The sequence below is a fragment of the Oryza sativa genome, chromosome 10, assembly GCF_034140825.1.
Source record: "Oryza sativa Japonica Group chromosome 10, ASM3414082v1".
Classification (NCBI taxonomy): domain Eukaryota; kingdom Viridiplantae; phylum Streptophyta; class Magnoliopsida; order Poales; family Poaceae; genus Oryza; species Oryza sativa.
This window is the reverse complement of record NC_089044.1, coordinates 19,797,493-19,814,635: the sequence shown is the minus strand read 5'-3', so window position 1 is coordinate 19,814,635 and position 17,143 is coordinate 19,797,493. Positions and strand designations below refer to the sequence as shown.

The 17,143-nt window shown below is 42.5% G+C and overlaps 2 protein-coding genes and 1 long non-coding RNA gene across 4 annotated transcripts; 1 reads left to right on the top strand and 2 right to left on the bottom strand.

Annotated features, from left to right (window-relative positions):
• Positions 1-5,291: 5,291 nt before the first annotated feature.
• LOC4349037 (pentatricopeptide repeat-containing protein At2g20710, mitochondrial) lies at positions 5,292-10,766 on the bottom strand. Its single transcript, XM_026020782.2, has 3 exons — positions 10,367-10,766; positions 9,046-10,278; positions 5,292-5,660 (listed from the first exon to the last, which is right to left on the bottom strand). The coding sequence occupies exons 1-2, from the start codon at positions 10,673-10,675 to the stop codon at positions 9,046-9,048; spliced, it is 1,542 nt and encodes a 513-aa protein (XP_025876567.1). The 5' UTR covers positions 10,676-10,766; the 3' UTR covers positions 5,292-5,660.
• LOC107278530 (uncharacterized) lies at positions 6,282-7,942 on the top strand. 2 transcript variants are annotated; one of them, XR_010736922.1, is made up of 4 exons: positions 6,282-6,490; positions 6,576-6,640; positions 6,749-6,976; positions 7,612-7,942. It is a non-coding gene; the product is annotated as an uncharacterized lncRNA (long non-coding RNA). The 2 variants fall into 2 exon arrangements; XR_003238929.2 differs by lacking the exon at positions 7,612-7,942 and having other exon boundaries at positions 6,749-7,219.
• A 1,312-nt stretch (positions 10,767-12,078) lies between the features above and the next one.
• LOC112936630 (pentatricopeptide repeat-containing protein At2g20710, mitochondrial) lies at positions 12,079-14,057 on the bottom strand. The gene is made up of 2 exons (XM_026020780.2): positions 13,614-14,057; positions 12,079-13,521 (listed from the first exon to the last, which is right to left on the bottom strand). The coding sequence occupies exons 1-2, from the start codon at positions 14,016-14,018 to the stop codon at positions 12,289-12,291; spliced, it is 1,638 nt and encodes a 545-aa protein (XP_025876565.2). The 5' UTR covers positions 14,019-14,057; the 3' UTR covers positions 12,079-12,288.
• Between the last annotated feature and the right edge of the window lie 3,086 nt (positions 14,058-17,143).

Genomic DNA, 17,143 nt, shown 5'->3' with positions numbered 1-17,143 from the left:
ACATAACATCTTGTATATGTGCCTAATTATAATGTTTTGAGAGCAGGTAGAACTTTTTTTACTACCACTCCATTTCATATTAAATTTAAGTTTTCAAGTTGTATATAAAGATTAAGAAAATGTGACTTTAGAGAAAGTGATTTTTTTTAGAGTATTTCCATTTCCACACTTACAGTCCGCCACGATTTACACGCGACGCGTTGACTATGTAAAAACACTGCACGGAAGAATTTGTACTACGTACTTTGGTTTGGCAGCATCGTATGAATGTGAAGTTGGGCTTGAGCTTATCGTGGCACGGAAACATACGGTGGGTACTTAGTGTACAATTAATTAAATATTAGTATGTTTGTTTTCTCAAATAAACTTCTAGACAGTAGTTTTGCACGAGATATATTGTTTAGCAATTCTGAAAAACATAGTAACAGAAAATGACGGAGAAGCCCAACTGAAAAGAACGATACACCTGATAAGCTGGCTATGGTTGCACAACTGTAGCGGCCACGCGCCGAACCGTGAACTTTTGCTATTGGGTACCTACATCCTTAGGCTCTGTTCTTTTGGTTGAGTTGGGAACTCATCCCTCCGGTACGGAAAACGAAGCAGTCCATTAGCACGTGATTAATTAATTATTTGCTAATTTTTTTTTCAAAAATGGATCAATATAATTTTTTTAAGCAACTTTCGTATATAAACTTTTTGCAAAAAACACACCGTTTAGCAGTTTGAAAAGCGTGCGCGCGGAAAATGAGATGGGGGAGTTGGGAACTCCAGCAAACGAACAGAGCCTTAGAGCACATACAGTGAGAAGAAGTGGCGAGCACCCTCAATGCGCCACGTCCTTGCCGCTGCTCCACATTGATTGGTCATGTGCTCTCGCAATGTTTGTACCGTACCGCCTTGCAATGGGCACGATAGCCTGGTTAGGGCAAGGCCACTTGTTGCGGAGCCACACCTCACGAGACATGTTGAGAGCATGAATATCCTCAACGCGCATCCCCGTTCACGCGCATTTAGAAAGGGATGGGCTCGACATTGAGATCCTGAGCATGGAGGCGGTGGTGGTTGGAGAAGAGGGGAAGTTCTAGTAGTTATGTTGCCACTGCGAAACTCATCTACATGGAAGGTCTTTTAAGTGCCAGTTGTACTTGCACAGAAGTTTTGTGTCCTCAACTATACTAGGATGCCTCTAGTAGTAACATCATAACAAGCCTCACCATGGATAACTCAATAATCTTCTCGCATCATGGACCTCGTCAACTAGAGCCCCCACCAGCTCTGTGCGAGGACCTACAGTCTAGTGACAAACTGACAACTCGATTTACCAAACGATGTCGCCTCAACCTACTCGTCGCCATCTCAATATGCGCTCGCCAACGAGGGAGGACGGTAGAGAGGTCTACTGCTACCATGCTCATTCTTCATGCGTAGACCACCCTGTCAAGCTCCTCGCTCCATCCTGCAACGAGGAGGGTACGATAGCAGAGAGGATGACATGATGGAAAGGGAGGAGAGGACACAACAGCGTGGGAGGATGCTAGAGAGGGCGGTGGCCGGATAAATCACTAGAGAAGGTGGGCAGGGGCAACGGCGGAATGGGATCAAGCAATCAATTAATGGAGTAGATTTTATACTCATTTCAAAATTTTAGGGTGTCTAATGCAAAATTTTGGACTTAGATGTGAGTTTTCTTAAATATGAGGACTAAAATAAAAAACGATAAGGGTTGATTAGAAAAATTAAAGCCACACCTTATTGTGGGAGAGGAGGTAAGCCTCAACCTATATATCACATTATATTACCTCTCCTCTCGGACCGGTCGTCAGGGTGGCCTCCGTCCACTGTTAATGCCCTTACAAAACGCAACGTTGTTGCTTACTGCTTAGAGCAAGTTCAATAGTATAGCCAACTACTAGCTCCAATTCTTCTATAGTCAATCTAATAGATCATTCATACAATAGTTACATATTACACTATTAATATCTGGTCCCACCTGTCATACACACCCCGCGTCTTGGAGTCCGTGCTACAGCTGTTTATAAATCTGTAGCCCGCTGCTCTTCTCTCTCCTCATTTAACTTCTTAAAATATATTTGTAGCTGACTTATAGCCTGCTTTTGTACTTGCTCTTATGAAGAGGTCTGCAGGCCGGGAATCCTCTGAGCAGTTAGCTTGGGTGCATTGCATATGCAACGAGTTAGCTAACCACAGCCTGTTGGTCTCCTGACAAAGGCACTTCCTCCCCATCACTTCCGTGCCGTTTCCTTCACCAAGACACCAACAATAATGCTCCATCCGAGACTAGGCACAAGTCTTTATTAAAATATCGGAGGTTACGATCGAGCTGACACCGCCAAGATAGGTGTGATGAGAGAGATCCAGAGTCATCAGACAGTGAATCGAGCAAGCAACGCGAGGACACGTACTTACGCACTCCAAATATTAAGGCGATCAGGCGATCAGCAACTGCACTTTGCAAATTCGGCCGATGATAGCGTATGCGTGATCAATTAACGTGTAATTCTTTTACGTGTTCGCAAAAAAAACTAGATTGCATATGCATGACACCTACACACGTACACGGTACACACGATGGATGGATGGATGGATTGGGCGGCTCACCGAACTGGCCTCCTCTCGCACGCACGCACGAAGGCAGGCAGCCAGCTAGCATCGAGGACGTACGTCCGAGCCGGCGAACGGATCTCTCCCGTGCAGCAAAGGCGTACGTATCTCGTCGCGGCCGGCAAGACGTCCCGGGCTCTCTCTCTCTCTCTCTCTCGTCTCCAGGGGATCGATCGTCGGTGGAGCACGCACGCACGCACTCATGCACAAGAGTGTGATCACACAATCCTCGGCTCACACATGCTAATTAACAGCTGGTGCACGCATGCGCTAGACGAAGCGGCGTACACTAACACACAAGGCCATGTGTCATGAGTTGGAAACTCATCTCCCATACATGAAAACAGAATATTAACTAGTTATTTTTTAAAATAAATTAATATAATTTTTTAAATCAACTATTCTATCAATTTTTTTTAAAATAATATTGTTTAACAGTTTAAAAAACGTGCGCGTGAAAAACGTGTAGAATGAAGTTGGGAACACTGAGTAAAGAATACATCGTGAGAGCCCGAGGTGCTATCAAGCCTAAGCGATCAACAAAGTTTCCGAGTATATCAGTGATCCCACGTCGTAGTTTTTGTAAAAATACGTTTTAGAGTTATCAGTAAACATCATTTGATAGTGGAGATGCTAGCTGCGGAGCCTAAGCAAGACAAGTTTAACTGCTAGTTCCGTTGTTAGGGTGCCGCGTTCTAAATAGGGGTTAGGCCGACCTAATCTCTCGTTTACTGTGAGCACGCTTCTAAACGGTCAAACAATATATTTTGTAAAAGAACTTTTTATATAAAATCAAATAAACCTATTTTGAAGTTTATAATAATTAATTATTAATTAATTAATCATATACTAATAATACGATCCCTTTTACGGTACCACTAACTAGCTTAAACCAACAGCTATACAAACACAACTAAGGGCCTCTTCAGATTATAGCCAAAATAAATCTTACCAAGTTTTGTCAATGCCAAAAATTTGGCAAGATGGCAATATTACCAAAATTTTAATATGATTTCTTTTGTATTGATTAAATTTGACAACAAACTAAACGTAGACATTTTTTTGGCTACTTTAAAAAAAATAGTATGGTTGAAAATGTCATCAAAGTGAACTGGCCCTAAGTTAGTGAGAGAGTATATTGAAGGAAACCTGGTTGACATATGAGATGATTTGTATTACAGTGTTGCTAGAAAACTTTCAAAAAAAAATTTTGCCCCCAAAACTTTTAGATTTGCAGCAATCGGATCGCCTCGAGATTTATACATGAAAGGGAAAAAATTGCTAGAAAGATTTTTTTCATACATGTCACACGTAAGATCTCGGTGCTAGCCAATCAAACTAAGCTGAATACAAATTTTATATACTCCCTCCGTCCTAAAAAAAATTCAACCTAGGAGCGGATGTTAACCCTCCTAAAACAACGAGTTATCCATATTCGTTGACGGAACGAGTAAGTTATATCGTACTTACAGTGTATATAATATAATTATACTTTAGTTATAGTTATATTTGAAAAGTTTTCTAAAAACAACTGTAACAGTTTTCTAGATACCTCCCATCACGGAAAGATTGGCTTATTGCTCTTCTAACCGGTGTGGCAGCCACGTAGATAATTCAATTTCCTCGATGGGATTACACCGTTTCGCCACTTCCGGCAAGTGTGGGGGAGGGTACAAATTAACGTGCCGTTGCCGTGTCATATGGACCCACCTGTCACATGATCACTGTGCTGGACACTGATGTCTCTGGAGTCTAGAGTCTATAGGCAGGTGGTGGCAATCTTTTTTTTTTCATTTGTTTTTTTTTTGGGCGTGGCGTGACAATGCCCACGAGATTTTGTTAATGGGAAGATGGGGTGATGATTTCATACCACTAGCCTTTTGTCACTAAGTCCTTCCACTGAATGGGGAGAAGTTGCTGATGAAACAGACAAAGATGACTCTAATGAGACATCGTAGTCAATTTCTTTCCAACTCAACCGCACATATCTATTGCCTGACGTTGGAGTCGAGGACATGAGGATTGAGATATCATCTATAGTACTATATGTGCAGCGTATATCACTTACATATAAGTTCAATGTAAGTTAGACCTATATATCAGTCACATCTGTTACACATATAGTACTTTCTTCATTTTATAATATAACGATCGGGACATACCGAGGCATGTACATATTCATCGTACTATGTAGCATCCCATTCGATTTTAGATTGTCATATTATGGATGGAGACTGAAGAGAGTAATACTACGGATGATGCGTGTCCATGTTATACACATTGTATTATTTATTAAGTGATTCTTGAATTATGGCTTGTTTCAATAGATGGAGCAATTCTTTCGAACTATAGTACTCTAGTGGGACGATTGAATTGAAATCCATATCCGAAATTTTCTTCTCGAGCAATCAACGGAAGGCTGAGAAGAACCCCTGCTTATCATCGATTTTGTGGTACTCACACAGTGGATAAACAGGCGTCGTTAGAGGTTTTTTCTCCAAATTAAGGTCAGAAGATGTCTAAACAATCCCTTAAAAAAATGATAAAATGAAAATGGCCATTAGCCAATCAGTAAGGTGTCCATGTGTTGAGCTCCTTGCTGGGAATCTTATAATTTTGGTGTAAGTACAGAACCAACTCAACAGATTTGTACGATGACGCTGAGATTCGTTAACATGCCAAGATTCTGATTCTCTTTAGGCAGCGAGCTTAGCAATTGTACTCATATATAGGCAAAGAGATTCCTTTCAGATTCTTGCTCTTGCTTAAGCCAACTAAACACGTACCCAATGGAGAAATGCCTCAACGAGTCAGTCGAAAGCGATCAACGGAGAAACCACACACTATCAGCTATACATATCAACGCATGGTGATCATGTAACTATCACCAAAAGAGCCAAACAAACGGCCTTTGTTTTCTTTACCCTTTTTGCAGAGATAATTCGCCATAGATCACTCGGCGACAGCGAAAAACGATGTCCATGAATGTGTGAGTTTTCTTCTGAAATTTCTTCATGTCCATGCCACGCCGGCCTCTGCACGAGTGAAGACCAAGGGCAGCAAAAAGAACAACTCATTCAGGATGTGATGCCACATGGTGTTGATGGGAAGAATATGGGTGATTAGTCGCTGACTGGACGGACAGACCGCTTTGTCAACAACAAATCAACCAAAAGCTTCACATGGCTTTGAATCGAAGCGGACCATGGCGTAGGGAGAGAAAACAAAGAACTTAAACCCGCGCGGCCTCATGTATCATGCATGATTGTTACAAAAATGATCTAAAAACTACTAAAAACAATGACATATGGTGTCAAGAGCAACCACCATCATGTAAAAAGACGACAGCTACTTCTAAGAGGAGTTGCAAACGTATGTTTTGGCAAGGAGCTAGGATTGATGGAAAAAAAAATCAATCAATCAATCAAACAAGCTGAAGATTCAGGTTTGCATACCAGATTGCTTGCAATTTCAAAATCAAGTCTGAACAGCTCTGCAAGATGGTAATCCTATATACCTATACAAGTGATCCCCACTAACTGCAGTTATTACCAATTCTCTGCACTGTGGTTGATCCACGTCATCCAAAAAGATAGCAGCCGTTGGATGAAATCTCAATGGTATGATATCAATGCATATGTTATCCTGGTGAGAACACCCAAGTATTACACACGAAAAGCCAAGCTGTTCGCTCCCCTTCCCCACGTAGATGCGGCGCCGCATGGTTCCCCTTCCCCTGCGCTGCTTCCCCTCCACCCGCTCAACTCCCTCCCTCCCTCCCTCACTCCCTCCCCGTGCGTCGGTTCCCTTACCTGGCCAGCAGTACACCAGGGAGCTCCTCACTCCCATAGGCTGTGGCTCCCTGGTGAGTATTTTACTGCTAATCCGTTTTTTAATTCCTGTAATTGACGGTTAAGGTGAGAGGCCAAACTTCTTGGATTTCTTTTAAGGTGTGCATCTGCCCTCAACCCTTCCCTCTCCTCTTTTGTACCACCGATCATGTCCTTCTTTGCAGGTGCCCTCCCCCCTTTCTCTCTCTCATACGTTGCTTTGTTTACACTTTACACTGCTCGATTTGATAGTTTGTTTCAATTTTCTTACCGTTTCCATAATTGCTTTGTAGGTTTGCAGATATATATATCATGATGTTCAATTTTATGGAATGGCGTTGGTTGGAAATATTTTCAGATGTCCCTGTCATATGTTAAACGGAATGGCTGAATGATGATCATATTATAAGGATGGATCTTTCTATATCCTTCAACCCTGTTGTTGTCATCAAATGGTGGCTTTTTCATGTTAAGAGCGAATTCAAGGTGGACTGGTGTTTTTTCATAATTCGTAAGAGCTGGTAATTATCACCTCAAATTTGTTCATTTTTATGTTGGTTTCTTAATCGTATTGAAATAGTTAAATTTTACTTATACCTTCACACTATCATCTGAGTCACTTTGTCTCATGTGACCATGACCTTTGATTATAGAAGGTCACCAACGGTCAATGGTGGCCTGATTGAGTTTGCAGTTTTATGTATATGTATATATCACCAACAAAAATGTCGTTACAATGAAACAGATGGATGGTTGGTTCAGTATATTTCTTTTTTTTTAACAAAGAATTAATAGTTCAGTTTTACCCGAGTGTCAGATTTATTACTCAATACAATTCTTATAAAAAAAAATCCTTTAGTTAATTGTCTTGCGCACTGCACATACTACCAACATTTGGCAATTTATATTGGTATTTCCTTTGTATTCACACCACAATAATTCGTGTAGTTGCTACTGTCTAATTTGTTATACTCCGATGCAGAGTTCTTTTATTACTTTCAGTTCAGTCTAGGACCAATAATAAGTTCAGAACTTCATATTACTGACTTGGTCTTTTCTACAATGAAATGCACACTATGGGATATTTTGATTATCAGATTATGGACATAATTTTTTATCTAATGTTATATTTTATTTTCCTATTACTATTTACTAGAATATGCAAGGGAAAGAGGAATCAATAATTAAAATATTGATATGGCAACTTGCTTCTTGCTGGTGAATAAACACTTGAACAATTCTAGCAGCTAACTTAGGTGCGGTCAATCACAGAATCTTTGTTATTGATCCTATAGTTTCTTGCAAATATTCCTAATTGATTGTGTTGTAAGCCTAAAGATTGTATTTACTTTTTATTTAATTCAGTATGCCTTTCATGCTATACTGCGCAAATTGTGTTGTAAGCCTAAAATTCTATTCACTTTTTTTTTAATTCAGTATGCCTTTCATGCTATACTGTGCACCACTAAAAAGCACGTCATAGTTTAGATTTTAATAGTACCGTGACGAGCAGAACTGTTGCACGTTGCATTCGTTTTGCATAGCAACAAAACAAGCATGTGGTTTCTGTTAGTCTATTGATTTATTTTTTTTGTCTTTTGTCTCTGCTAATGTTTTATTTGTTGCTCTCATGTCTCAAAATAGATGTCCTCTTATAGTAGGTTCGATCAAGTGATGCTCACGCAACTAATATTTTTATTTCCTAATTCTCTATATCTGTACAATTTCACTCTTTTTCGATATGATTTAAATTATGTTCTCCAGTTAAATTGGATGGTTTATGGGTCGCATTTAACTTTGTCCATATTTTCAGTATTATGCATCACACGAATGCAATATATACTGATGTATGCTATATATGATATCTAACTGATATAGTTCTTAAAGGTACAAATATGATTTATCTTTATATTTTTCTCAATGAATCCTTTGCAATCCCGTAGCAACGCGCGGGGTATCATCTAGTTATGTTAATATGAAACGCCTTTTGTTGTTTACTATCTTCTCATTAAAATATAATGCATTAACTAAAGGTCAGAACCTAAAGAGTGGCAATAAGATAGCAATACAAAACAATACATACATAACTTACAGATTAATATAAGAGTAAAATACTGCCAGCATTCTATTCATATTGCAATCTGATGTCAGCGGTTCACTGCTGCTGACATTTAAAATTCTCTTTCAATCATAGCAAGTTCTCCAGAAATGATATGAATCATGATTCTTCTCAACCCAGAAAACGCTAAATTTATTGTCATTTAGCCTAATCATTAGTTCAAGCTCAACTTGAGTGATGTGTGCCAAGGAAAATCAGGCATCTCATGAAAGCAAAAGGCAAAATGGCCAAATGCTAAACATCATGGATCATACCACTATTGCATAATTTCAAATAACCATACGAGAAGACAAATCCACACAGCACCAAGACGCCATGACATGCATAGAAGAACGCAAGTTCCTATATAAGCAGTTATGTAGCGATCTATAGACAAATACTCAAATCCATGAGCCAGTTGGTTTGCACTTGCTTGACACAAGGACAATGAAAGAAATTGGTCAGTAATACGCGTTATGCAATCCTACGTACCTAGTGGACTTCTCCAGCAAGGATCTTATCTGTTTCTTCATCAGCCTCGATGCCATCTTTTTTCATACGATCAAGCAAGTCTGACGCTGGTTCTCCTGCATTGACATATGTCTTCAGTAACCCATGGTAAACATCCCTTGTCAGAGGAACCAATCTCTGTAATAAGCTTGCCATCTCCTCAGCTGCTTCTACATTCTTTTGCTCTGCGAAATAGTTTATGCTCATCAGCACATTTGCCAGGTCAGGTTTCCATTCATTACTTGCAGAAGCAAGTGCCTTCTTTGTGAGATCTGCTGCCTTCGACACCTGACCAACCTTGAAATATCCACCAGCCAACTTATACCAAGTATTGGAAAAAAGTGTCCTCCCTTTCTTGATGAATTGATCAACAAGAGCTTCTGCCTTCTCCATAAGACCTTCTTTGCAGTAAGCAGTAAGCAGTATGTTGATTAATCGGGAATCATGGTAAACATGCTTACTTTCCCACTCTTCATATGCTTTCTCAGCCCCAACAATGTCATTCATCTTAAGTAGGACACTTATCCTGCACATGTACATTGTGTTGCATGCCGATGCCGGAACTTTGGATCTATAGACATCCCAGATACGGTCCACCTCACTGTCCATCTGTAGATCGGCATACATGGTTAGCAAAAACCCATAAGCGACCCTACCATCCTTCCTCGCAGTAATCCTCTTTTCTGATTCTTGAAAAGCCTGCAAGGCCCTTTCTTGCATCCCAGCTTTCATGAAAACCTTGCCTACAATGGCAAATGAGTGCCAACTCATAAGATTATTACACGATGCCTTCTCGAGAACCTTTTCAATCGCCTCAACATCTTCCACATCCGCGTATGCTGACACCAGATTGTCAATAGTGAAAATATCAGGCACAATACCACCCTCTTCCATAGCCTTATACATGGAGTCCACCCTCTCAACCTGCCCGATTTGCGAATAAAGATTCATCATCGCATTGTAAGCATAAGAATTGGCCATCCCCATGCCCCGCATATTCTCGAAGAGCTCCTCCGCCTTCTCGACGCGCTCGGCCTCCGCGTAGCATCTCAGAAGGGAGCCGTAGCACTGCAGTTCCCTCAGCTGATTCGGCACAGCGTCGAAGTACTCCACGGCCTTGTCGAGGCCATGGACCTTGCTGATCAGCTCCAGCCGGTACGCGACGTCGCCGGGGGATAGGTGGAGGTGCCGCCGCTCGGTCATCCACATGGAAAGCTGCAAAAAAAAAAAAAAAAGCCACCAAATTGCATGATCAGATGCGGCGATGGGGGTGGGCATCAAGGATGAGGAGTTCGTCGCGCACCTCGAGCGCCTGGGAGAAGCGGCAGCGACGGCGCAGGTACTTGACGAGGGACTGGAGCTCGGGCTTCGAGACGGGGCGTTCCTCGGCGAGCCACCACTGCTCCAGGACGGGGGCCAGCGGGATGCGCGGGTCGGCGCCCGCGACCCGCCGGAAGAGGGAGTCCTCGCCCTGAAGGCGCGGCGGCGGCGGAGGAGGAGGAGGTGGAGGCGAGGGGGAGACGGTCTCCTCGGCGGACACGGAGAGGCCGCGGCGACGGCGGAGGAGGCCGCCACGGAGGTGGAGGAGGAGTCCCCGCCGGTGCAGCAGCATGGTGGTCGCCGCCGGCGATCGCGCGGCGGCGGAGGCGAGGGTTTTGGGGGGAGGAAGGAGAGAGTGGCCCGAAATGAGCGTCTCGTGATGTGTAAAGAATGGGCTGAAGATTCGCAGAAGTAGATCAGCAAGGCCCATTCAACAGTCCTGTTTCGGCCCAATATTTATGGGCCATACGTGGATCACACTAGCGTTTTGGCCCATATTAAATGGGCTTGGAACAGGCCGCATTGGATGACAATCCCATTTTGGCCCAAATAAAATGGGCCAAACGTGAATCGTTATAACGTTCCGGACCAACTTAAAGAAACAGTACAGTTTTTGCTTAGACAGAGCCAAACGAACAGTACGTACATTCTTTTAGCTTTAGATTTTTTTTTTATCACAATGCCACTACGAACCATCAGAATCAAATGTCATTCTGCCACTGAAAAGATAAAAGGTAATTTGCTGTTGTGCCACTGAATGAACGACCGTGACAACTCATCCACCATTTGCAGCAGCAATGGGTTCCCAATTTCCCAAATCCATTACGCGACCGTGGCAATCAGGAAGGTTTACAAAACCGTGCGGTTATCACACGGTAATCTTATTAGTCTTTAAAATAACGCTATACCTCATGGTAACCATACAGTTTTTACAATAACCACATGGTTATCACGGTAACTGTTAAACCGTAAAACCACGTGGTTATAGTGGTAAATGCCAAACCAGTTTCTACAATAACCACGTGGTTATCGTGGTAAATGCCAAATTGGGAAGTAATCATAACCCTTTCCAAAATGGTTTGATAAACCCGATCAGGATATAGCGGCCACGGAAATGAAGGGCTGATAACTGCGGGCCCACCACCGGAGTCCAAGAAGCGAGGATCACCGGTGAGCTCGTTTGCCTCGAGGTGCACGCGCGTTTTCCACCATTGCTATGCACAAGCGTTTTTGCTAGTAACAAGTACAAAAATACTAGCAGTATTCATATTAAAAAAAAATCTTCATCTGATATCAGCGCTGCTGCCATTTAATTTTTTTCTTTCTAACTTAGCAAATCGTTCAGAAAATGATACGTATCATGATTCTACCCAGGGCTCCCTTCGTCCCATAAAAAACCAACCTAGTACTAGATGTGACACATTCTAATACTACGAATCTGGACATACATCTGTCCAGATTCATTGTATTAGAATGTGTCACATCCAGTCATATGTTCGTTTTTTTTTTGGAACGGATGGAATAGACTCTGAACTGAACTGATTGACATTTTAGACTGATCATTCATTCAAGCTAATGATGAGTGATGCGTGCCAAGGAAAACCAGGCCTTCTCTAAAAACAAAAGGTAAAATGCTAAACATCTCAGATCCTACCACTACTGCATAATTTTACATAACCATACGACAAAGACATATCCGCACAGCACAATGACACCATCACATCACATGCATAGAAGAATGGCAAGTTCCTATATAAGCAGTTGTACAGAGGTTTATAATCAAATACTCAAATCCACGGGCCAGTGGGTTTGCACTTGCTTGCCCCAGAAACAAGAAAAAAGACACAAAATAAGTAACTAAAAGGAATAATTGGTCAGTGATATGTTTTATCCAATCCTGCGTACCTAGTGGACTTCTCCGGCAAGGATTTTCTCTGTTTCCTCATCAGCCTCCATGCCATCTTTTTTCATACGATCAAGCAAGTCTGACACTGGTTTTCCTGCATTGACATATGTCTTCAGTAACCCATGGTAAATGTCCCTTGTTGGAGTAATCAATCTCTGTAATAAGCTTGCCATCTCCTCAGCTGCTTCGACATTCTTTTGCTCCGCGAAATAGTTCAGGCTCATCAGCACATTCGTCAGGTCAGGTGTCCATTCATTACTACCAGAAGCAAGTGCTTTCTTTGTGAGATCTGCTGCCTTCGACGCCTGACCAACCTTGAAATATCCACCAGCCAACTTATACCAAGTATTGCCAAAAGGCGTCCTCCCTTTCTTGACGAATTGATCTACAAGAGCTTCTGCCTTCTCCATAAGACCTTCTTTGCAGTAAGCAGTGAGCAGTAAGTTGATTAACCGGGAATCATGGTAAACATGCTTACTTTCCCACTCTTCATATGCTTTCTCAGCCCCAACAATGTCATTCATCTTAAGTAGGACACTTATCCTGCACATGTACATTGAGTTGCAAGCCGATGCTGGCACTTTGGATTTATAGACATCCCAGATTCGGTCCACCTCACTATTCATCCCTAGATCGGCATACATGGTGAGCAAAAACCCATATGCGACCCTATTACTCTTCTTAGCAATCTTCTTCTCTGATTCTTGAAAAGCCTGCAAGGCCCTCTCTTCCATCCCAGATTGCATGAGAACCTTGCCTATAGTGGCGTATGAGTGCCAGGTCATAAGATCATTGCACGTATCGGCCTTCTCGAGAACCTTTTCAATCGCCTCAATATCTTCAGCAACCACATACGCTGCCACTAGAGTATCAGTAGTGAACACATCAGCAACAATACCACTCTCTTCCATAGTACGATGCATGGAGTGCACCCTCTCAACCTGCCCATCCTGCAAATAAAGCCTCATCATCACATTGTAAGCATAAGAACTGGCCATCCCCATGCCCCGCATCTTCTCGAAGAGCTCCTCTGCCTTCTCCACGCACTTGGCCTCGGCGTAGCATTTGAGCAGCGAGCCATAGCACTGCTGCTGCTTCAGCTGATCCGGCATGCTGTCGAAGTACTCCACGGCCCTGTCTAGGCCATGGACCTTGGTGATCAGCTCCAGCCGATACGCGACGTCGCCGGGGGATAGATGGAGGTGCAGCCGCTCGGTCATCCACATGGAAAGCTGCAAGAGAAAAGAAAACAAAACAAAATCGAATGATGCGGCGACGGAAGTGGTGAACAAGGGGATTCGTAGATTCGTCGTTCGTCCCGCACCTGGAGCGCCTGAGAGAAGCGGCGGCGGCGGCAGAGATACTTGATGATGGACTGGATCTCGGGCTTCGCGATAGGGCGTTCCTCGGCGAGGCACCACTGCTCCAGGACGGGGGAAAGCGGGAGGCGCGGGTCCGCGGCGGCCGCGACCCGGCGGAAGAGGGAGTCCTTCTTGCGCCGCGGCGGAGGAGGCGAGGGAGAGGCTCTCTCCTCGGCGGCCACGGAGCCCTCCTGCGGTTTCCCCGGCGAGGGCGAGGCCGTTTCCTCGTCATCCACGGAGTCCTCCTGCGGTTGCCGCGGCGGCGGAGGAGGCGGCGACGGGGAGACGGATTCCTCGACCGCCACTGATAGGCGGCGGAGGAGGCCGCCGCCGCCGCGGAGGAGGAGACCACGGCGGTGCAGCAGCATGGTGGGGGGGCGGCGTCGGCGCTCCGGCGAAGTCGGGGCGAGGGTTTTGGGAGGGGAGAGGGGAAGGAAATCGCAAAAAAAATAATAAAATAAAAAAAATGAAAGGGCGTCTATAGCAACGCGTAATGGGCAAGCCCAGCTGCGGTAGCAGCGGATCAGCGAGGCCCATCTAGCCCAATCAAATATAGCTCGCGCGTGAACCGCAATCCCCCTGTCTCCTCCCCTGCGCGCGGCACAAGGCATCACCGCCACCACCTACTCTTCTTCTCCTCACAAGGGCTGCGTACGTTGACAGGAGAAAGGGGAGACTGACTCGTTTTCCGCACGCACTTTTTTCAAACTACTAAACGGTTTGTTTTTTATAAAAATTTTCTATAGAAAAATTGTTTTAAAAAATCATATTAATCTATTTTTAAAGTTTAAAATAGTTAATACTCAATTAATTATACGCTAATGACTCACCTCGTTTTGCGTATCTTCCCAATCCCTTCTCCCTCGAACACAGCCAAGGTCACCATAGGAATCCTAGCGGCTAGATTCTCCCGGATCCAAAACGGCGGCGGAGCATGGGCTGCAGCTTTAACGGCGCTGACCGCGGCCACTGCATCACCGGCGACTGCCCAAAACACGATGGCCCACGCTGTCACTGGCACGACGTTGGCCAGGTACACGCTCGCAAGTCGCAACCCCGGCGTCATCGACGGCTTCAACGTGCCGGTGAGCTTTCAGCCAACCAAAAATGTCGCTCGCTGCACTAAGATACGCTGACTGACGTGCGCCGTCGAGATCAGCCGGAGACGGGGGGTTGCGACAGCACATGCTACAAGTTTAGCAACGTACGACACCTACTATAGCTGGCCTGCCAGGGGCAGTGCGAGCACCCACCGACCAAATACTCGAGGTTCTTCAGGGACAAGTTCCCTATACGTAAAAATTCACATCCTCTACCATAATGGTACTACCACTACAACCACTGACGTGTGGAGTAATAAGAGGATAGAACCCCCATGTCAGTGACTATAATGGTAGTGACATTATGGTAAAGGATTCCCACCCCTGCAAGGAGGGATGATCAGAGCAGCATCTTCACCTCCACTGCCGGAACCAACTGCCATATCAGTTGCCCATCTCCAAGGTTAGACATTACTACATCACAGCTCCTTCTCTGGAGCAAAACATGGGTATTCTTGAATGATGTTTTGAATATTAGTTATGCTGCAAAGTACAACTTGCTTCCTAAATCGAAATTTTAATTGGATATTGAAACTTTTGCTGCTGTTTAATGTAATAAAACTTGTAAATCATGTTAAACTATATACTTTTCAACATGTACAATTAAAAGCATTCCTTTGCTGATGCATGATTTCAGTTCAGTTCATAACATAATTTTACATTTTGTTGGTGGTTTATGAATGCAAAGCATATTAAGAGAGCACAAATGAGATTGTCAGGCAACAGGGTAAGTATGTGCTTGGTGCTCCTAAATTGCATCAGAAAATATATTAGGAAGTATGATTGTATGAATCTTTCATCCTCATTAAGAGAAAGTACTACTTCCATTTTCAACATGAGTCATTTTTTCTGCTCATTTCAACGATTTCACCATTGAATGATTGAAATCAGTTGATGATGTACAAAAATAATATTCCCCAACTACAGAAGGAGTAACCTGAAATCATGCCCTTACTCCAGGTGTTTAAAAAATCAGAAAATTTACGAAAAAAATATTAACACATAAACAAAAGATTAATGGCGCCACTGCAAACGGTTTATTACTTATGAACTCACGGTGTTCACCCCATTAGCATTTCAAAGGAATCTGCACCATGAGCACACTGGTACTAATTGTGTGCACCTAGAAGGTCCTGTAACAAGGCAGCAGCTGATTGCACTTATACATATCTCAAACTGCATTTTCTTAAATATGAAGTGTTCCTGGAGTTTAGTGAATCTGGGCAAAGTAATATTCTCATAAGAATATCCAAGGCAACGATATGCATCATAATGCGTCAAATTGCTAAAAAAATTTTCTAACTCAGATTGTCTATGGAGACATGCATTTAGTGAAAATCCAGTGTATATTCTTGTAGAACTATTAAACATGAGAAAATCTAAGCGGTAGAAGTTCGCCCGTAGACACTAACTTCCTGTATTGCAATGAATTATTTCTCATGTTTAATAGTTCTTCTTGGATTCCATCACAACCAAATGAAAGAGCTTGGCATTTCTGAAATCTGTACATCTTTTGTCAGGATTGAGGTCCTCTGCAGTCAAATGCATAGTGCCTTTATCACTGACATATGGGTCCAAGAATCATTGGGCCCATATGTCAATGACAAAGTCACGTGACTTCGACTGCAGAGGATCCTGATCCCTTTTTTCAATGAGCAATGCAATAAGTTAGTTTCTCTAATTTTTATTCTTTGTATGAACCGTTTGTTGATTTACGCGCATGGCCAATTTTATCTATATTTTTATGGTTGTACATTTATATCCTGGCAAAGTTTTACCCCAATGTAAGATTGTACATACTGAATTATTCATAAAAGAATTTATTGTTGGCAAATATATAACCGAAAAACAATAACCACTTGATTATTCAAATTAACGTGGACTTCCTGTGAAGAGAGAATAGTGACAGTTCACCACCAGCTGCAACCGATAATTTAAAGTTTTAAACTGTTGTAAATTAACATTCTGACCATAAAAGAACTAAAAATCATGTCAGTTTAAAAGTATAATCATGTAATTAATTTTAATTCTCACAATTGACATTTCTATACAACTTATTTAAATAAATGGCCTTTTGTGTAAAATAAAAAAAAGACATACTAGGTTTCCTGCTAAATATGTTCTCTGAACATCTATGTAGAATAGAATTGAATTTACTAAAATTATATCTATTACAAGGGAAGTATAAACAAATTATATTATAAAAGGAGAAAATACTAATTTATGTTATTAAATATTATTTTAAAAAAATAGTTAATTATTATACATCTTTATAGAGAAGGAGGTTATAATCGTGTAAACACGCAACACTAGTTTAGATTGATCATTTGATCATTCATTCAAGCTCATGATGAGTGATGCGTGCCAAGGAAAACCAGGCCTTCCATGAAAAC